Source organism: Geotrypetes seraphini, chromosome 2, assembly GCF_902459505.1.
Source record: "Geotrypetes seraphini chromosome 2, aGeoSer1.1, whole genome shotgun sequence".
NCBI classification, from domain to species: domain Eukaryota; kingdom Metazoa; phylum Chordata; class Amphibia; order Gymnophiona; family Dermophiidae; genus Geotrypetes; species Geotrypetes seraphini.
In genome coordinates, this window is record NC_047085.1 from 514,465,450 (window position 1) to 514,485,000 (window position 19,551).

Genomic DNA, 19,551 nt, shown 5'->3' on the forward strand with positions numbered 1-19,551 from the left:
CGTTTTATCAACACTTCTCTAACTTCTATGCTAGCCCTCCTGCATCTCTGGGTCCTGATGCCCTAGATTACTTGGAAGATGCGGGTATGCCTAGATTCACGGACCTGCAGAGATCAATATTGAATAGACCGTTTCAAGGCATAGAGATACAAAAAGCAATTAAACAGTTAAGATCTCACACTGCCCCGGGGCCAGATGGGTTTTCCACGGAATTCTACAAATTGATGTCTGTGCAGGTGTGTGAGTCCCTACTGGGATATTATGTGGTGGCATTGGAGAAAGGATACTTTCCATCCCATTCTAACACGGCAACCATAACTTTAATCCCTAAACCGGGCAAACCCAATGACGAAGTTGACTCCTACCGACCGATATCCCTCCTGAATGTCGATATAAAAATATTGGCTCGTCTGCTGGCTAATCGACTGACCCCTCTCTTACCGCAAGTGATATCCCAGGCCCAGGCTGGATTTGTCCAGGGCCGTCATTCGGTAGTGAATGTCAGAAGGGTGTTGTTGGCAATGTCCAGAGCTCAACATGCGGCAAACCCGGGCATACTGGTCAGTTTAGACGCTGCAAAGGCTTTCGACCAGGTGAATTGGACATACTTATTTGAAGTATTAGACTACCATGGGAGTGGGGGGTTGGTTTGGGTCTTCTTTAAGGGCGTTATACTCTTCCCCCCAAGCTTCCCTTCTGATTAATGGTATTATGACACAACCCTTTAACATTGGCAGGGGCACCCGTCAGGGTTGTCCATTATCCCCACTACTGTTCCTTCTTTATCTGGACCCACTAATAAGAACCATATTGAAAGACGATGTTTTGGTAGGGCTGCCGGAGGGCTCCTCTCAAATACGAGTGCTGGCATTTGCAGATGACATACTACTTACACTAGCTCAACCGCATAGTTCCCTGAAAAGGGCATTGGAGATTTTGGATGAATTCCATTTATATTCTGGGCTGACGTTAAACAAACAAAAATCACTAGTACTTTCTTTACAATCCTCGCTTTGCGACACGTGGCCCGGACCCTTTCCTCTAGTTTGGGCCCCGTCGTCTATTAGATACTTAGGTATCCACATACCAAGAGACTTAAACATGCTGTATTCACTTAATGTTACACCCCTGCTTATCCAAACTAAAAAACGGTTGCAGGCCTGGAGATCCTATCCCTTGACACTAATGGGCAGGATTGCTCTATACAACATGATGATGATTCCGCAATGGCTATATGTCCTACAAACATTGCCACTTTTTTTGTTGAGCAAACACATCCGGCTTCATCATTGTGCACTATCTCGATTTTTATGGGGGGGCAGGAAATCCCGGATCACCCTACGCAATTTATCTCTACCAATCTCTCAGGGTGGTCTAGGTCTCTTACACTTAGGACGGTTTAATGAGGCTTGTTTGTTACGGCACTTAAATGATTGGTTCTGTGAAACATCCCATTTTACGGCTACAGAAGTGGAGTGTTTGGCACATGTACCATATCATTTCAGTTATATGTTGCATGTTAAGTGCCTTCCTAAACGAGTCAATACCTATGGTGATGTGTTCCTACTTCCCCTACGTAGGCTATGGAGGACTCTTTGCAAGCGTTTAACTGTTAGACCTGATATGACACCTTATCTCCCGGTAGCGGGTAATGGAGACTTTCTCCCGGGTATGGATCTGGGAGCCCAGGCCTGGTGGAATGGGAGGGGTCTATTTTATTTGTTTCATGTACTGCAATCCAACGGACAATTACAATCTTTCCAAATGTTATGTGATTCTTCTGTAATGAAGCCTGTAGACTGGTTCCAATATAAACAGCTACATCATTATGTCAGTACCTTGTCAGACATGGCCTTGACTGGAACTATTCGAGATAGATTGTCGGAAGCCTTTTGCCTCACGGCTCAGGAACCCATACCACTACGTTACCACCACAGATTTCTGCAAGAATTGGCTGGGGACTTGGACTATGCTTTTTTGGCCTCTAAATGGACACAAGACTTGCAGATTACTATTTCGGAGGACATGCTAAAAAGGAGCTTTTCTATGGGAATGAAACTACAACTATCAGTAGCAGAAAAAGAACGTTACTACAAGTTCCTGGTCCGGGCCTATTTTGCTCCTGTCCGGGCGTTTCGGGCTAATGTCAGTCCTACTGATTGTTGCTTGAAATGTACAGCCCCGAGAGCTTCCTTGGGTCATGTGTTTTGGCACTGTCCGGGCATACAAGCGTACTGGAAACGTATCTGCTTGCATGTACAATCTATCTGGAACTGTGTTTGGATACCTACTAATACATACCTCTTCACGCTAAAACTTACCATGCAGCCCATCCGCCCAGGTGCCGCGGCGTTTGCTAGAAAGACCATCTTTATCGGACTTAAAACTATTCTCCAATGCTGGTTGTCTCCCCACACGCCAACGGTTTCCCAGTGGCGCACACAAATGATCCAGTTGGCAGGTTATGAAAGATTAGCCATTGCTGATATGAACTCTAAGGCTGGTTTAATGTACCTACGCTGCTGGGTGCCTTTCTGTTCCACACTAACACCGGTTGTACGTAGTAGATTGTTGAATTGACCTAACTTTCCTAGAGGCTGTTCCCATGGGTGGGCGGGAGGGTGGGAGGTATGGGAGGGGATGGGGGTTGGAGGGGGGACATTGGGTAATGTAGTGATGTTTAGGTAACTTGCTTGATGACCTGGCTGATATTGTTCTGTTTATGTACAAAACCTAATAAAATCGTTTTAAACATAAAAGCCCGGATAAGGGGACCAACTAATAAATGCCTAAAACATTTATAGAAACGATTCATAAAGCCATCCAACCCAGGAGCCTTCCCATGAGCTAAAGTAAAAATCGCCCACAAAGTTTCCTCTTCTAATATAGGGGCTGACAGATCATCTGCTTCCTCAGGCATCAGTTCAGAAACCTGCATCAATTTGAATTTGAGATCCTATATGCTCTGGTGTGTAGAGGGTTTGATAATAAGAAAGGAAGGCTTGAGCAATAACTTCGGGGTATAACAGGTGGAACCATTTGCGGCACGCACTAAGAAAACGTTTTTGGCTGTGATCTTCAAACGTCAGGTTTCGGTCCAGGGTGATGCCAAGGATTTTGGTTGTGGGATTAATTGGGTAATCTGATCCATTTAGTCTCAAGGAGGTGTTCACGATCTTGTTATTGGGACTTGCCAAGAAAATCTTGGTTTTTTCGGGATTCAGTTTTAGTTTGGAGTCCAATGTTCTACTTTGGTAAGGACGGATGAGATGAATTGTTCTGTCTCTTGGGTCAATGAGGTTATGGGAATAATAATTGTTATATCATCTGCATATATGTATGATTTCAGTTTTAAATCGGATAACATATTTCCCAGTGAAGCCATGTAGATATTGAAGAGTGAGGGGGAGAGTGGGGAGCCCTGTGGCACTCCGCAGGGATTGGACCAAGCTTGAGAGTAGGCTCCTTCGCTGTAGACCTGGTATGTACATTTTTTTAGGAAACCAGTGAACTAGTTTAGTACCTGTCCAGAAATGCCGATGGAATCAAGGCATCTAAGCAGGAGGTCATGATCAACAAGGTCGAAGGCACTTCTCAGGTCAAACTGCAGTACCAGTGCACTTTTTTCCCAGGAAAACAAATGGAAAAGATGGTCAGTCATGGAGGCCAAAACTGTTTCAGTGCTGTAATTTGTTCAGAAGCCAGATTGAGAATCATGTAGAATGTTAAACTTCTCTAAATATTCTGTGAGGTCGATGTTAACCAGACCTTCCATTAGTTTAAGAAAGAATGGCATGTTGGCAATGGATCTGTAGTTGGCCGTCAAGGAAACGGACTCCTTTGGGTTTTTGATAATAGGAGTCATGAGGATATGACCAAGTTTCTCTGGGAATTACCGGTACGCATGCATGATGAAACCCAGTTAAAAAGTTCAGCCATTGGATTTTACATATTTTGAGTAAAGCTTGAGGAAGTGGCTCCAGTCTGGGTTTTCAAAGTGATTTCAGGTCATATCAACAGCTTTACCTTTTTTGTCTGAGGCAGGAAACATGATAGGTAAATCTATGCTTGAACCTGCAAGAGACAATCTCAATTTGTGGATTTTTGTAGCGAAAAAGTCAGCTAAGATCGCCGCAGGGGGTGGGGAGTCTGTATTGGAGCGCTTGTGGAATTCAGTATCAAACAAAGAATTGACTATTTTGAAGAGTTTGTGACTATTTAAAGTAGGAGAATTAATTTTTTGGGAGTAATGTTTGCTACACTTTTCTTTGATCATTATTTTGTATTCTTTAACCTTTAGTCGCCAAGTAAGTCTATCTTCTTCTTTCCCTGTTTTGAACCATATTCTTTCCAATTTGCGTAATTCTCGCTTTAAGACCATTAAGTCGGTATCATACCAGTTGTCTGATAAACGTCTTTTTTTACGTTTTTTCAGAGGGGCTATGTCGTTTAAGACTTGATCACTAAAGTTTTTCCATCCTAAAATGAAGTTAGGGTCAAAAGCTGGGTTGGAGATTAAGCTATAGTGCGTCCAAAATTCTACCGGGTTCAGCTGTCCTCTTGTGCAAATAGTTTTCTCTTTGAAGTTGTTCCTTGGTTCTGTTTTAATTTGTCTTTTAATCCAGCATAGTTCAAAGTTGCATAAGAGATGGTCAGACCAGGGAGTATAAGACCAGGTTTCACCTTTGAGACTTATACTGGGGGTCGTTAGGGCATTAGAAAGGAATGTGATCAGATCTAAGTGGTGACCTTTCTGGTGGGTTTTAGTTGGGGATGGTTTGGAGAACCCTAATGATGTAAGGAAGGAAAGTAGGTCGGTTACATTCAAGTTTCTTTATTTTTGATATACCGTCTATAAAAATACATGTCTAGACGGTATACATTATAAAAATTATAGGAAGGAATTAAAGTAAGCAAATAAAAACAGTAATTTATCAAATATTAAAAATATTGGACAAGTTCATTGGAATTGTCTGCCTTTTTGAGGTGTAAATTAACATCCCTGGCTATAAAGTTGTAGGCACCGGCTACCGAGTTTGCAAGGAGGAATTTGTAGAATTCCTCTTTTGCTAGGTGCCATTTGTTGGGGGGGATGTAAAATATTGTGAGGATCAAGTTATCTTTGCAATCCTCTTTAGATATTTTACAAGTGAGAATTTCCAGGCCAGTAGTCAATTTGGAGTGTAACACTTGGAACTTTAAGTGGTTTCGGAGAATTATTGCTAAACCACCTCCTCTTTTTTTGATTCTTGATAAAAGGATAATTTTGTAGTCTGAAGGTAGTATATCCCCTATGATGATATCCTGATCAGAGGTTAACCATGTTTCAGTTAGAAGTAGAATATCCAGATGGGTTTCTTCCAGCCAGTCTTTGACCAGTTGTGCCTTATTCCTGACTGAACGAATGTTCAGGTAAGCTCCAGATAGCTTGTAATGATCTAGAGGAGCCAACGGCTCCGAGTGTTGTAGGTTTTTTAGGAGTCGTTGTCTTTTTTGCGTTGGTCTTAAGGGACGGTGGGAAGAGTTAACCACAGGGATTGGAAAGGGACCTGTTTCCATGCAGTCATAAAGGTGGTGAGAGGGGCGAAAAAAATTTTTGGACCTGGTGATTCTGTCCCATGTAAAGTGAGTTTGAATTGATTCAAATGCTAAAGGTCTTGATAGCAAACTTCTCATACCTAGTACCTAGATATTCTCAGCGACCTGGTCCACATCCATAAGAATCCGTAACAAAATTCAACTGAACCTACCGCCCATAAGGAACCTTCAATACAAGCAAATTTTCAACTCCATGCTAACCTATCTGGGAGTAAAAACCTGGAACGATCTCCCAGAAACTATCAGAAAGGAGGCCAACTACTCCTTCTGAAAAAAACTGAAAACTTACCTCTTTGACAGTTAATATCTGCCTTTTCCTTTCCTCCTATATGTCCCTTTCCCCCTTCTCCCCCTTCCCTCCCTGTTTTACTCTTCAGTCGCCTAGAGCTTGTATAGGTTTGTGCAACTCACAAATAGAACATTAGATTAGAATTAATGGGAAAGGGAAGACGGGACAAAGGGGTCAAGAAACAAACTATATAATACTCTATAATGCGCTGTATCAAGGACAAAATGAATTCTTCATTGGACCCTAGGCACCCAAGTACACTGGGCTCCCTGGACCTGCCCCCTCCCTGCTTCTGCCCTCATACGTTCCCCTTCTGCGAGAGTGTACACTCTTGACCCGGGTCTAGAAGATCAAGTAGCTGAATTTGCAGTCTTCAAAAGGCTATGGGCGGTTCCTACACGCTGCCCACAGCTGACCCAGAAGCCTTCCTTCTAACGCAAAATTCCAGCATCAGAGGAATGGCTTCCGGGTCAGCCGCAGGCAGCATGTAGCCCACGGCATTTTGAAGACTGCGAGTTTGGCTGCACTGAAGAAAGCAGGAGGAGGCAAAACTTGGACACCTGGAGCTGGACACAGAGGCAGATAGACTGACGTCACCAGAGCAGGCAGCATTCTGGGCCCCCCTCAACGCTTCGGGCCTGAGGCACGTGCTTACTTGGCCTGTATCTAGGAATGATGAAAACGAACCATTATCTTTTCCTCTCTCTAAGATAATACATTATGTTAGTCATGTGGGACAGACTTCTCAGAAGTTAAGTATTAGAATGATTGAACATTGAGTTGCTTGAGGACCGAGAAAATGTTTACCTCATCAGTTTAAGTATTCCAAGGGATCTCAGAATGGTTTACATGAATTTATTCAGGTACTCAAGCACTTTTCTCTGTCTGTCCTGGTGGGCTTACAATCTATCTCTTTGTTAAGTGAAAGCCACTCCCCTACCATGTATGAAATGCCTTAAATCATATGAAGGGAGGGACAAATGATGTATATAAGTGACAGTATTGCTATGGCAAATAGCAATTCCTCCCTTCAGCAAGATGCCATTACTCTGCTGTGAAGAGATGAATTTCCATTGTACAAATCATAATTGTTTATGAGCCTTGTAAGATTATTCTGTTATGAAATAACTTTGAATAAATTTAAATGTTAATTGGCTATCGTGTTTGTGCACTTACTAAAAACCAATGGGGGCATGTTTAGGCAGGTTAGTATAGTAAATCCCATTTACCACACAGTGTAGAAACCATTTACATGTACTGAGTGTAATAAAAGCTTCACTCAACTTGGGTTACTTTTCAACCTATAACTGAGACACAGATTTTACAATTATGTATAAGTTGAGGAAATGCAAGTGTATATTAGATCCCAGTCCCTTATATTTATATAAGAGAATTCCTGCCCAAGCCATTGCGTGGCTAACTGAACTTATAAATTCTGCCATAGACATTGGGGGTTTTCTACTGATATGGGCCGTATAGTTCTTACTATAAGCTATAAAAAGCTGACCTAGATCCAACTATCTTGTTAAATTATTGGCCAATTACAAATATACTGCTGTTAACTAAAATAATGGAATCTATAGAAGCCACGACTGTTTTATAACTCATGAGAAATCCATTCTGTTTCTCTCCAGCAGATCATCAGATCCAACACGAATGGAAGAGAGAAAAGAATCAAGGAGAAGATCTGGTTGAAATGGAACAAATCCAAACACTGTCGAAAAATGTCTGTGAGAATAATTCCCAGGGAACTGAGAAGATTAACACAAAGAATTATAAGCAGGAATCAAAGAACCAGAGAGACACTACAGAGGTTTCAAGGGATGGAGTCATCAAGTGTGAGAGAAATGACAGGGATCTGGGTTACATCCCTGAGGACCAGAGACACCTAGCGGAGGGACCCTTCCAAATTAAAAACAGTGATAAAATTACTTCTAAATTCCACCATGGTACGAGGTACAAAAAAGAGCTTCAACTGCACAAAAAGGATCATAAAAATTTGAAACCATCTACCTCTACCGAGTCTAATAAAAGCTTCACTCAGCTTTCAACTCTAAAAAGACACAAAATGATCCACACAGGGCACAAACCATTTATATGTACTGAGTGTAATAAAAGCTTCACTCGGCTTTCAAATCTAAAAAGCCACCAAATGATTCACATAGGGTACAAACCATTTACATGTACTGAGTGTAATAAAAGCTTCTTTCGACTTTCAGATCTAAAAAACCACCAAATGACCCACACAGGGCTCAAACCATATACATGTACTGAGTGTAATAAAAGTTTCACTCAGATTTCACATCTAAAAAGCCACCAAATGATCCACACAGGGTACAAACCATTTTCATGTGCTGAGTGTAATATAAGTTTCACTCACCTTTCACATCTAAAAAACCACCAAATGACCCACACAGGGCACAAACCATTTACATGTACTGAGTGTAATAAAAGCTTCACTCGGCTTTCAAATCTAAAAAAACACCAAATGAGCCACACTGGGTACAAACCATTTACATGTACTGATTTTAATAAAAGCTTCTCTCGACTTTCAGATCTGAAAACTCATGAGAGGATCCACACAGGGCACAAACCATATACATGTACTGAGTGTAATAAAAGCTTCACTCAGCTTTCAAGTCTAAAAAGTCACAAAATGATCCACACAGGGTACAAACCATTTACATGTACCGAGTGTAATAAAAGCTTCTTTCGACGTTCAGATCTAAAAACTCATGTGAGGATACACACAGGGCACAAACCATATACATGTACTGAGTGTAATAAAAGCTTCACTCAGCTTTCACATCTAAAACGCCACCAAATGATCCACACAGGGTACAAACCATTTTTATGTGCTGAGTGTAATATAAGTTTCACTCACCTTTCACATTTAAAAAGCCACAAAATGAGCCACACTGGGTACAAACCATATACATGTACTGAGTGTAATAAAAGTTTTGCTCGACTTTCAGATCTAAAAAATCATGAGAGGATCCACACAGGGCACAAACCATATACATGTACTGAGTGTAATAAAAGCTTCACTCAGGTTTCCCATCTAAGAAGCCACCAAAAGATCCATGCAGGATACAAACCATATACATGTACTGAGTGTAATAAAAGCTTCTTTCGACTTTCAGATCTAAAAACTCATGAGAGGATTCACACAGGGCACAAACCATATACATGTACTGAGTGTAATAAAAGCTTCACTCAGGTTTCCCATCTAAAAAGCCACCAAATGATCCATGCAAGGCACAAACCATATACATGTACTGAGTGTAATAAAAGCTTTGCTCGGATTTCAGATTAAAAATTTCACAAGAATATCCACATGGAAGTCAAACCATTTACACGTGCTGAGTGTAAGAAATGTTTCACTCAGCTTTCAGCTCTAAAAAGCCACCAAGTGATCCATACAGGATACAAATCATGTACATGTACTGTGTAATAAAAACTTCACTCAACTCTCAGATCTAAAAAGACACAGGGCAGAAACCATTTACATGTTCTGAGTGTAATATAAGCTTCACTCAGCTTCCAAATCTAAAAAGACACAAAATGATTCACACAGGATACAAACCATTTACATGTACTGAGTGTAATAAAAGCTTAACTCAGCTTTCAGATTTAAAAAGATACAGTGATCCGCACAGTGTAGAAACCATTTATATGTACTGAATGTAATAAAAGCTTCACTCAGCTTGGGTTACTTTTGAACCGGTAACTGAGACACAGATCTTGCAATTATGTTATAAATTGAGGAAATGCAAGTGTATCTTGGATCCTATTCCCTCATATTTGTATGAGAGAATTCTTGCCCAAGCTATTGTGTGGCTAACTGAACTTATAAATTCTGCCTTAGAAGTTGGGGGTTTTCTACTGATATGGGCCAAATAGTTCTTATTATAAGCTATAAATAGCTGACCTAGATCCAACTATCTTGTTAAATTATTGGCCAATTACAAATATAGCGCTGTTAACTAAAATGATGGAATCTATCATCTCCAGTCAACTCTCAACTTATTAGATGAGATTTTCTGTTCTTTTGCCGTATCGGCATAGTTTTAGGCCAAATTTCAGTACTGAAACTTTGCTGATTTCTCCTAAAGGTTCAGCAACTACATTTGAATAACAAATTTGCCATCTTATTACAAACAATTCGACTTGTCCGTGGCTTTTGATGTTGTCCATCATGACTTTTTGATAGGCCTAGAGCATGCAGTCTTAAGCTGGTTTTCTAATTTCCTACAATTATGATCTTATACTGTTAATGTGGATGGTATAATATCATTTCCCTGGAAGTCGTCATGTGGAGTCCCACAGGGATTCCTTTGCCTCCCATCCTTTTCAATATCTATGTGAAATATCTTGAATCATCAATTTTCAAATCCCTGTATACGTACACAGATGATACTTTTATCCTCCTTAAGGTAGACTTGAATCTTTCAAATCTTTCTGCAAACATAATTCAGTGTATAATGAAATTGCAGGCTTGGTCATTTTCTGTTCAAAAGAAATTAAATGAAGCCAAAACTAAACTCCTATGGCTTGGTCCAAAACTGGATCAGGGACATCTCTACAGATTGAGTTTTCCTCTAAGATCTTAGGTGTCATCATAGACTCATCTCTCTCATTCAATGAACAAGCCACCACTGCAATTAGATCTTTCTCTAAATAATTCATAGTATTTGGTGATTATAATCTATTATCGTTTGAATTTTGAGGAACAGATTTCATCTGTGGTTGCTAAAGGCTTTGGGGCTTTGAGACAGCTTAGAGCTATTTGAGATTTTTTGGGTGAGAAATTACATATGCTAATTCATGCTGTTGTACTATCTAAGTTAGATTATGGTTATTTAGTGTATGGTTATTTAGGAAGAGGACAATTAAAGCTCCTACAATCAGTACAAGATGCTGAGATTCGGTTGTTAGACCAGGCACATATTCGTGATCACGATACACCTCTCTATGTGAAATTCCACTGGTTACCAAAGCAACTTAGGATCCAATTTAAGACCTTGCTGTTGGCACATAGAGCATTATTTGAGTTACAACCATTCGATCTTTCTAATTTGGTGTTATTTTATGCACGATCTCTGAATGATAATAGAGTAGTTGTTCCTCACATTTTGAAGGCCCATCTTGCCTCAACTAGGGATTGTGCATTTTTCTGTTTAGTCCTCGGTTATGGAATAGTTTGCCTATAGAATTGAGAAAGGAAGAAGCGTATACATTTGAAAGCACATTTCTTTCAACTGGCCTTTTTAAATTGAGGGAATGTATTTGGGACTCCTGTCTGTATTTATTTATTTTTATAAATGGGTGAATGTATTAATTAATTTTATTATTATAGATAAACTGATGGTTAGAGAGAAGCATGTATTAAGAAAGTATACTGTATATATTTTTCTCTCTTTCTTTCCTTTTCTATATGAATGGAGTTCTTTTCAAAATTGTTATGAATTATATTGTAAACCGCTTTGACCCTGTTTTTGGCTGTTAATAAACATTAACAAATTAGCTCTCTAGTTAAAAATGTTTCTTCATAGTAGATGACGGCAGATAAAGACCCGAATGGTCCATCTAGTCTGCCCAACCTGTTTTCAGCAGCAGCATTTCTCTGTCCTCGTTCAATCTATTATCCTTTCTCAGTTAGATTCTTGTAATTCAATCTATCTAAGAGTAACCAAGAATAGCCTGGGTTGATTTTTAGCAAGGGTAAATTTGAGCATGTGTCCCCGCTGCTGGCTAAACTTCATTGGCTTCCGATATTTTCCAGGATACACTTCAAATGTGCCTGCTTAACTTTTAAGTTTCTATTTGGCATATTCTCTCTACTTGTTCCTCTCTCCTGGGTCTGGTTAGGACTAGCAAAAACTTAAATTGTCTTTTCCCTCCCTTAAAGGTGTTGGTAAATTGGGGAAATGCTATTCATTTAAACTAACAGAAACGACATTCCCCTAAGATGAAGAGAATTAGGTTCACTTCAGTCCTTCCGCAAAAACTTTCAAACTTGGTTATTCTCAAAATTGTAAGTCTAAGTTTATTTCTTCAGTTTTTTAATTTATTGTAAACCGAATCGAGCTTTATTATAGGAAGACCAAGTCTATAAATTCAAGTTTTAGTTTTACTATTTATCATTTCTCTAGCGCTGAAATGCGTACGTAGTACTGTACATTTAACATACAATATAGGGTCCCTGCTCTGAAGAGCTTACAATCTGATTTGGACAGGACATGTCAGGGTGGGGAGGTTCTGGTCGAGGAAATGATACAATGAGTCTAGGTGGGAGTTAAGAGTTGAAAGCAGTTTCAAAAAAGTGGGCTTTTAGCTTGGATTTGAAGACTGCTAGACTTTCAACTCTAGCAACAAAGCTGCCACCTTCCTCTACATTTGTAGTGGTTGGCAACACGCTGCCACCCTAATCCTTCATTTGCTAATGGATAGCAACCCACTGCCACCTAGCTAAACATCTTCGGAGTACTGGGTGGGAAAACAAGATTTGAACTCGTGAATAGGGATTGCCAGATGAAATGTATTGCCATCTTAATAACGTATGTTCTCTATGCTTTGGGTTTTATTCCAGGGACACATGTACAGGATTGACCTTACCTTTCTTGGTTTCTCTCCTAAAACAAGGTGACAACTGTGTGTATTTGATTGGAAAATGTTGTTTTCTTCCTTTTACTGGTCCAGTACTATTTTTGTTGGCATATAGGAAGTTGGAGTCCCCAGGTTCAGCCCAGACATTAGAAGGGTCGTCTAATTTACCTCTCTGGTTAATGGTTTAATTTGGTGTACATTCAATTTTCTATACCTTTTTCCCAGCAGAGCTCAGAACGGTTTACATGAGTTTATTCAGGTACTCAAGTATTTTTCCCTTTAAATGTTGAAGCCAAGCTGGGAGACATGAACAGCGGGGCCAAAAGAATTGCCAGAATGGATTCTCTCTCCCACATGACTGGGCTAGAGACTCCATTCTGTGAATTCAAATAACAGACATGAGAAAAATGTGTTTGGTGTCTCTTGTGACAAAGAATGTGTTACATTACTCTGATAGGGCAGACAGTTGTAAAATGTACTAACACCAGTTGGCTAGAAAGACCATAGTCCCAAGATGGCCGCAGTACAGAAGTGCTGTGAGGATCACACCTGAACTACACCACTCAAAGCTTTTTCTCTTGATAATTATTACGGCTCATGTAGCCTACCTTCAGCGATGCCAAAGAGGAGAGGCAGGAGCGCCGTTAGTGCCTCTCGACGCCCTGATGTTCCGACCTTTGGCAGCATCGAGCAGTGCCTGCGGAGGATGCAGGGAGCCTCAGTTGCAACGCCGGAAACCAGCCCGCTGAGTGCACCTGGTCATGACGAAACCAGAGTCGCTTCTCCTGGGCCAGACACCACGCTGAGCCCCGACATTAGAGCTCCACACCCGCAGCCCCGTGTTCCCAGCTCTCCAGGAGAGTAGGAAACCCCGGAGATGGGGGAAGAACTCTCCCTAGAGGCAAGTTTACTGTCAGAGAGTTTGGAGACAGAGCCCCTGGTTCAGGGTGCTTCTGTGGGAGAAACCGGGGGAGTGCCAGCTACCAGAGGTGAAGATATCCAACCAGAACAAAGCCAAAGAACAGTATCTACAGACGGTGAGCATTTTTATACTCAGCAAAAGTTCCTAATTCCTGATAAACCGGCACAAGTGACTCTTGAGTTCTTATGGGACTTAATTACAAATTTTACTAAGACTTTAAGTCCCAATTTCCAATATGTTGAAGCAAAATTGATTCAACATATTAAAGAGTTTCATGTGCTAAAAGAGGATCTGACAGTTTCAAAATCCTCAGTTCAAAAGCTTGACCAAGACTTATTATTAACTAAACAAGTACAACAATCCCTTGTTAAGGATCAAGTGAATCTTAGGAAGAAGTTAGAGATACTTGAGAACAATGCAAGAAATAATAATTTAAGATTAATTAATTTCCCAAGATTAACGATGGTGACTCCTAGGGAGATGCTTAGGAGATACCTAGTGGAAATCTTACAAATTCCAGAGGAAACATTACCATCTTTTTCCCAAGTTTACTATTTGCCTAATAAAGGAGGGAATCAGCAACAGATTAAAATGACCGATCAAGCTTCATTAAATGTATCGGAAATTTTGGAAACATCAGACAGAGACATAGCAATACCATCTACAATGATAATAACAGTAGCTCTCTCAATTGATAAAAATGTGGTTATTGAGGCTTTTCTTCAAAAACAAACAGAATTTTTTGGATGTAAAATTCAAATGTTTCCCGATCTTTCAAGGGAAACTCAAAAGCATCGTAGAGAATTTCTTCTCCTGAGACCAGGAGTCACTTTACTGGGGGCAACATTTTACTTGAGACATCCTTGCAAGTGTATAATTTGCCATTGCTCAGTTAAATATGTTTTCTTTGAACCTCATCAATTAAGTGCTTTTTTGGCAATGTCCCATCTGGATGAAGGAAAATTAAGTGCTCCATAATTATAGAAGAAGCTCCTTCCCCAGCACTATCTGTATCAGATCTTGCTAAATTGTTGGAACAATTTTCTTTATTTTTCATCTATATATAATCTTGGAATCCTAGATTGAGGACTTGAGAGAATTAGTCAAAGTTTTCTTAAATCTTTTTCTTTCTTTGTAAATTGTATTAAGATATGATTTACACTTTATGGAATTGTATTCAGACTATTCACTTTCTGTACAAGTGTTTTTTCTCTTGGTATGTTATAATGAAAACTTATAAATAAATACCCCCAAAAAATGTACTCACACAGGTGACACAGCGTCTGTAAAATTACGTTGGAGAGCATGTATTTAGTTGGAAGATTTTTGCCATTTGAATTTCAGTTTTATCTGTTGGGCTCATCAGGTGGGGGTTTGGACTGGCCACCCATTGGGCTGCATGCATGCTGTTCAGCATTTATTTGTCCGTTCTGATGGCTCTTAAGAGGTTTTGCTTTCCTGATAAAGGTTGAAGCATTGGATGAGGACATTCCAAATGATTTTCTCTGATGTTCGTTCTCGAAGAGGTGGGAGAGTGAAGCTTGGGACCAGGCAGGAAGCGGAAAGCTTTGCAACGAGAAAGGCAGCCGTCCTGCAGGAGACCGTGCTGGACCACCACCAGTTAAAAAAAAGATACCGCAGGACTTTGGGCTGAGGGCTTCCCAGGACCAGACACATCTACATGTAGAGGAGGAAAAAACAATTTAAAAAAACTGAACCAAAAATTTTTTTTCCTTCTCTACATCTAGGTTCGTCTTATGGTCAGGTGTGTCTTATGGTCAGGTGCATCTGACAGACCGAAAAATACGGTATCTACTGGAAAAGAGCTTTACCAGGGTAATTACATAGTCTCCTGGGCGGGATTGGGAGGTTACAGGGCGGGGATGGGTGGAACTGGGTGGGCCTGGGGGCAGGTCTAGAGGGTCCAGATTTTCCGATTGGGAGAATCTGGCAACCCTAGCTCAGGGGTGCCTGTGTAAAAGAGATGAAAGGTAAAATTTGATATGCATTGTGGTTAAACAGTAAACAGCATGCAGAAGGCAGTTGGAAGCTCAGTCTTTGAGTTTCTAGAACCTTCTGGAAGACTTACAGTGTATGAGCCCCAAGCAGAGCTGGAAGCTCTCTGAATGGTGCATTCAAAGGATTCCAGGAATGACATCATCAGAGGTTTCTTAAGCTACTGCCTTGGGCAGGAGAACCATCTTTTGGGCTATCTCCACCAATAGATCAAATTCCTACCAGCATGGAGGATCTTAACATTAGGAGATGTACAAATGCTTTACTTATTGAAAGAGACTTTGTAAATGTAAAAATGCTTATGGCAAACTCTACTGGGGTAGAGGACATAAGCCCTACCTTGCCTATCAAGCGATGTCCAATGTAATCATAACCTTTGTACGTTCAATCTTTGACTACTGCAACGTGATCCTGCCTGGCATTCCAAAGTACATGATCAATCAGATTCAAATTGTACAAAATGCAGCAGCAAGATTTCTGCTGGGAAAATTGAGGCAGACGAGTGCAGGGTGAAATTCAAGATCTTGTTGCCGACACACAGAATCATTCATCTCTCAGAACCGCTATATCTAGCAGCCAGACTATATTACCATACACCAGCACGTGCCCTGCGCTTGAGCCAAGAATATCTTTTGGAAATACCCTTATTCAGAGACATCAGATACAAAAGCGTCGGAGCAAGAATGTTCTCAGTCATGGCTTCAAGGTGGTGGAACTCCCTTCTGAAGGAATTAAAACTAGAAAAGGACAGACAACTTTAACTAATAAAGCAACATAAAACATGACATAGAGCATGATACGGGTATTATACAGGGGAGAGTGTGGCGTAGTGGTTAAAGCTACAGCCTCAGCAACCTGAGGTTGTGGGTTCAAACCTGGGCAAACTTATGGAGACTCTAATCAAGTGCCAATTGGATACGATCCTGAACGAGGAGGATCTACGGGATCCCCCCCAACACGGATTTACAAAAGGAAAGTCCTGCCAGTCAAATCTGATCAGCTTCTTTGACTGGGTTACAAGAAAGCTGGATGTAGGAGAGTCCCTAGACATCATGTACCTGTACTTCAGTAAAGCATTTGATAGCATCCCACACCGCAGGTTACTGAGCAAGATGAGTTTGATGGGATTAGGTGACAAATTAACTACATGGGTTAAGGACTGGCTCAGAGGCAGAATTCAGAGGGTGGTGGTAAATGGCACCCCCTCCGAAGCAGCGGAGGTGATCAGCGGAGTGCCGCAGGGCTCGGTACTGGGCCCGATCCTTTTCAACATCTTTATAAGAGAATTGGCTAAGGGGCTTCGAGGCAAAATTACGTTAGTCGCCGATGACGCCAAACTATTGAACGTAGTAGGCAAGAGCACAACAGACCAAAGCACAGTGCCTAACATAAGCTCAATGCCCAACAGTATGACGCACGACCTACTCCTACTGGAACAATGGTCCAGGACTTGGCAACTAAGTTTCAATGCCAAAAAATGCAAGCACCTTGGCAGCAAAAATCCATGCCAGACTTACTCCCTAAATGGAGAGACCCTTGCAAGGACTGTAGCAGAACGAGACTTGGGGGTAATCATTAGTGAAAACATGAAGACTGCCAATCAAGTGGAGAAAGCGTCATCCAAGGCTAGACAAATCATAGGTTGTATCTGCAGAGGTTTCATCAGCCGTAAGCCCGAGGTCATAATGTTGTTGTACAGATCCATGGTGAGACCCCATCTGGAATACTGTGTACAGTTCTGGAAGCCACATTACCGCAAAGATGTGCTGAGAGTTGAGTCGGTCCAGTGAATGGCCACCCAGATGGTCTCAGGACTCAAGGATCTCCCGTATGAGGAACGACTGGACAAGTTGCAGCTAAACTCACTCAAGGAACGCAGAAAGAGGGGAGACATGATTGAGATGTTCAAATATGTCACGGGCCGTATCAGGGTGGAAGAAGATATCTTTTTTTCTCAGGGGGCCCATGGCATCCGCTGAAACTCAAAGGTGGGAAATGTCATGGTGACACCAGAAAATATTTCTTCACGAAAAGAGTGATTGATCGCTGGAATGATCTTCCACTGCAGGTAATTGAGGCCAGCAGCGTGCCAGATTTTAAGAAAAAATGGGATTGGCATGTGGGATCTCTTCATAGAGGAAGGTAGGGGTGGGTTATTAGTGTGGGCAGACTAGATGGGCTGCGGCCCTTTTCTGCCATCAGTTTCTATGTTTAAGTCACTTAATCCCCCATTGCCCCAGGTACATTAGAGAGATTGTGAGCCTGCTGGAACAGACAGGGAAAAATGCTTGAGTATCTGAATAAATTCATGTAAACCATTCTAAGCTCCCCTAGAACAGTATAGAAAATTAAAGAAATACTGCATAAATATATTTATGTGTGCAGATAAGTAGGATTTAGTATGACCATAGTATATGATACTAGTATTATATGTGTATATACGTAGGATGATTGACTGGTATAAATGGGTCTATGGAAAACCATCTCAGAAAACATTAACCCTTTATTGTAACACCATTACAGAAGCTCATGTAAACTGCTCCAACTCCCCAGTCATTAGTAGCTTTGACTAAACAATAATAGGTTGTGATTTTTGTTAGCAACTGCATGTTTAAGAAATGCCTCTTTCTCGTTGGAGAGAAGAACAATAAAGTTGAAGTTCAGTTCCTACATAACTACTGGAGTGGTCTGAAGTTTTTCAACATGCAAAAAGTGTGAGTGAAGTGCTTGCTGCAGCCTGCCAGAGAGAATCTGGTCCTGGATCACAGCACAAATCAATACAGGAATAAATGACTTGTGAGGGTTTCCCAACCAAATGATCCATAGAGGAGACTAATTATATACCTGAAATTCCATCTACAGCCCATGCTAGCAGGGCCGGATTACTACTGTGGCTATGGGTGTGTCAGCATTAATGGTTTGCTACTGAGCACTGGCACTAGGAAGCCATGGTTTGAATGAAGTGGCTTAATGATGAGAGCTGAAGTTAAAACCAAGCAAAAACTGCAGATTGTGTACAAGATGCAGGCAATATTTATTGTACCAAAATTAAGATGTAGTAATATTCAATCTTTTTACCAACCAAGGGACCCGACACGGTCCGTGTTTTGGATAACACACCTTCGTCAGGGGTCCATGGTAAATGAGGTATGAAATGAACCGCAAAAAATGGGGGTAACAAGAGCCTGTGTGATTCATTCAGCGAAGTCACTGCCAAAAGTGAAACCTCTCAAAAATGAGAAAAGAGCTGGAGGTCTGATAAGTTCTGATCCAGGGCATCAGAACACAGGCAAGGTCAGCACACAGGTAGTTTTCTGAACCAGGCCATGTCGGCACACTGATCTAGGCCCTGTGTGCGGATCTAGGCCCTGTGTAGAAGTATGAATTCTTTCTCTTTCCCTCTTGTAAAAGCAAGGAAAAAGGTTTGCACCTTGAGACAGAATGCTGCGGCATTCCTCCCTATGCATTATAACCTTTGGACTGTCACATGCTATAGTAAGATTTGAGACATATCAGAAATGTACACATTGGGAATCACTTTATTGTAACTGTTATTATGTATTCATATGTCACGTGAGATAGTAGCTTTGAGAAGCACATGAAATATGTAAACACTGAATTGCCTTGGTCTAATCCTCACTGTAAATGCATTATGAAATTATAACCTTGTAGAGCATTAACTAAGTAATTAATGGAGCTGATTCTCAATAAAAAGGGGGAGAGACCATTCATTTGGAGCGCCTCCTTCTCAACTCTAAGACAGCGTGTGTGTTTCCTGAGTGAAATTCCTACAAGTGGCACCGGGAAACAGGGACCTTCGCCAACCCTCGCCCTGCTTGCTTTGTCTGACGATTAGACTTGGTGCACCTCATCCTCCGGGATCCCTTTAAATAAGTATGGGTAATTCCCTGTCAGATTTATAGCATGCTCATGTGAAAGAATTGACGTATGTTCTGAGACGTACAGATAGAGAGACCTCTGATTCACAGTTAAACTATTTAGTACAAGAGATAGGAGAGCACTGCTCCCAGTATTCAGAAAAGGGATTATTAACATTAGAAGATTGGCTTAGAGTCGGGAAAGTTTTGTATGCTGAGCCTCTGGCCTCGGCAGCCAT

At 41.1% G+C, this 19,551-nt stretch overlaps 2 protein-coding genes and 1 pseudogene across 3 annotated transcripts in view; 1 reads left to right on the forward strand and 2 right to left on the reverse strand.

Annotated features, from left to right (window-relative positions):
- LOC117355256 (gastrula zinc finger protein XlCGF26.1-like) overlaps positions 1 to 11,413 on the forward strand; it is a 36,754-nt gene extending 25,341 nt beyond the window's left edge. Inside the window, exon 3 of one of the 2 annotated variants that reach the window (XM_033933553.1) lies at positions 7,525 to 11,413. In XM_033933553.1, coding sequence (XP_033789444.1) covers positions 7,525 to 9,203 — 1,679 coding nt within the window. In that variant the 3' untranslated portion in view covers positions 9,204 to 11,413. Of the gene's footprint in view, positions 1 to 7,521 lie in introns of both variants that reach the window. The other variant, XM_033933552.1, reaches the window with a different exon arrangement.
- Positions 1 to 19,551, reverse strand: part of LOC117355249 (zinc finger protein 420-like) — an 818,521-nt gene that overhangs the window by 729,598 nt on the left and 69,372 nt on the right. The gene's annotated exons all lie outside the window — the stretch shown is intronic.
- The window catches only part of LOC117355269, a 193,054-nt pseudogene that overhangs the window by 47,915 nt on the left and 125,588 nt on the right, over positions 1 to 19,551 (reverse strand).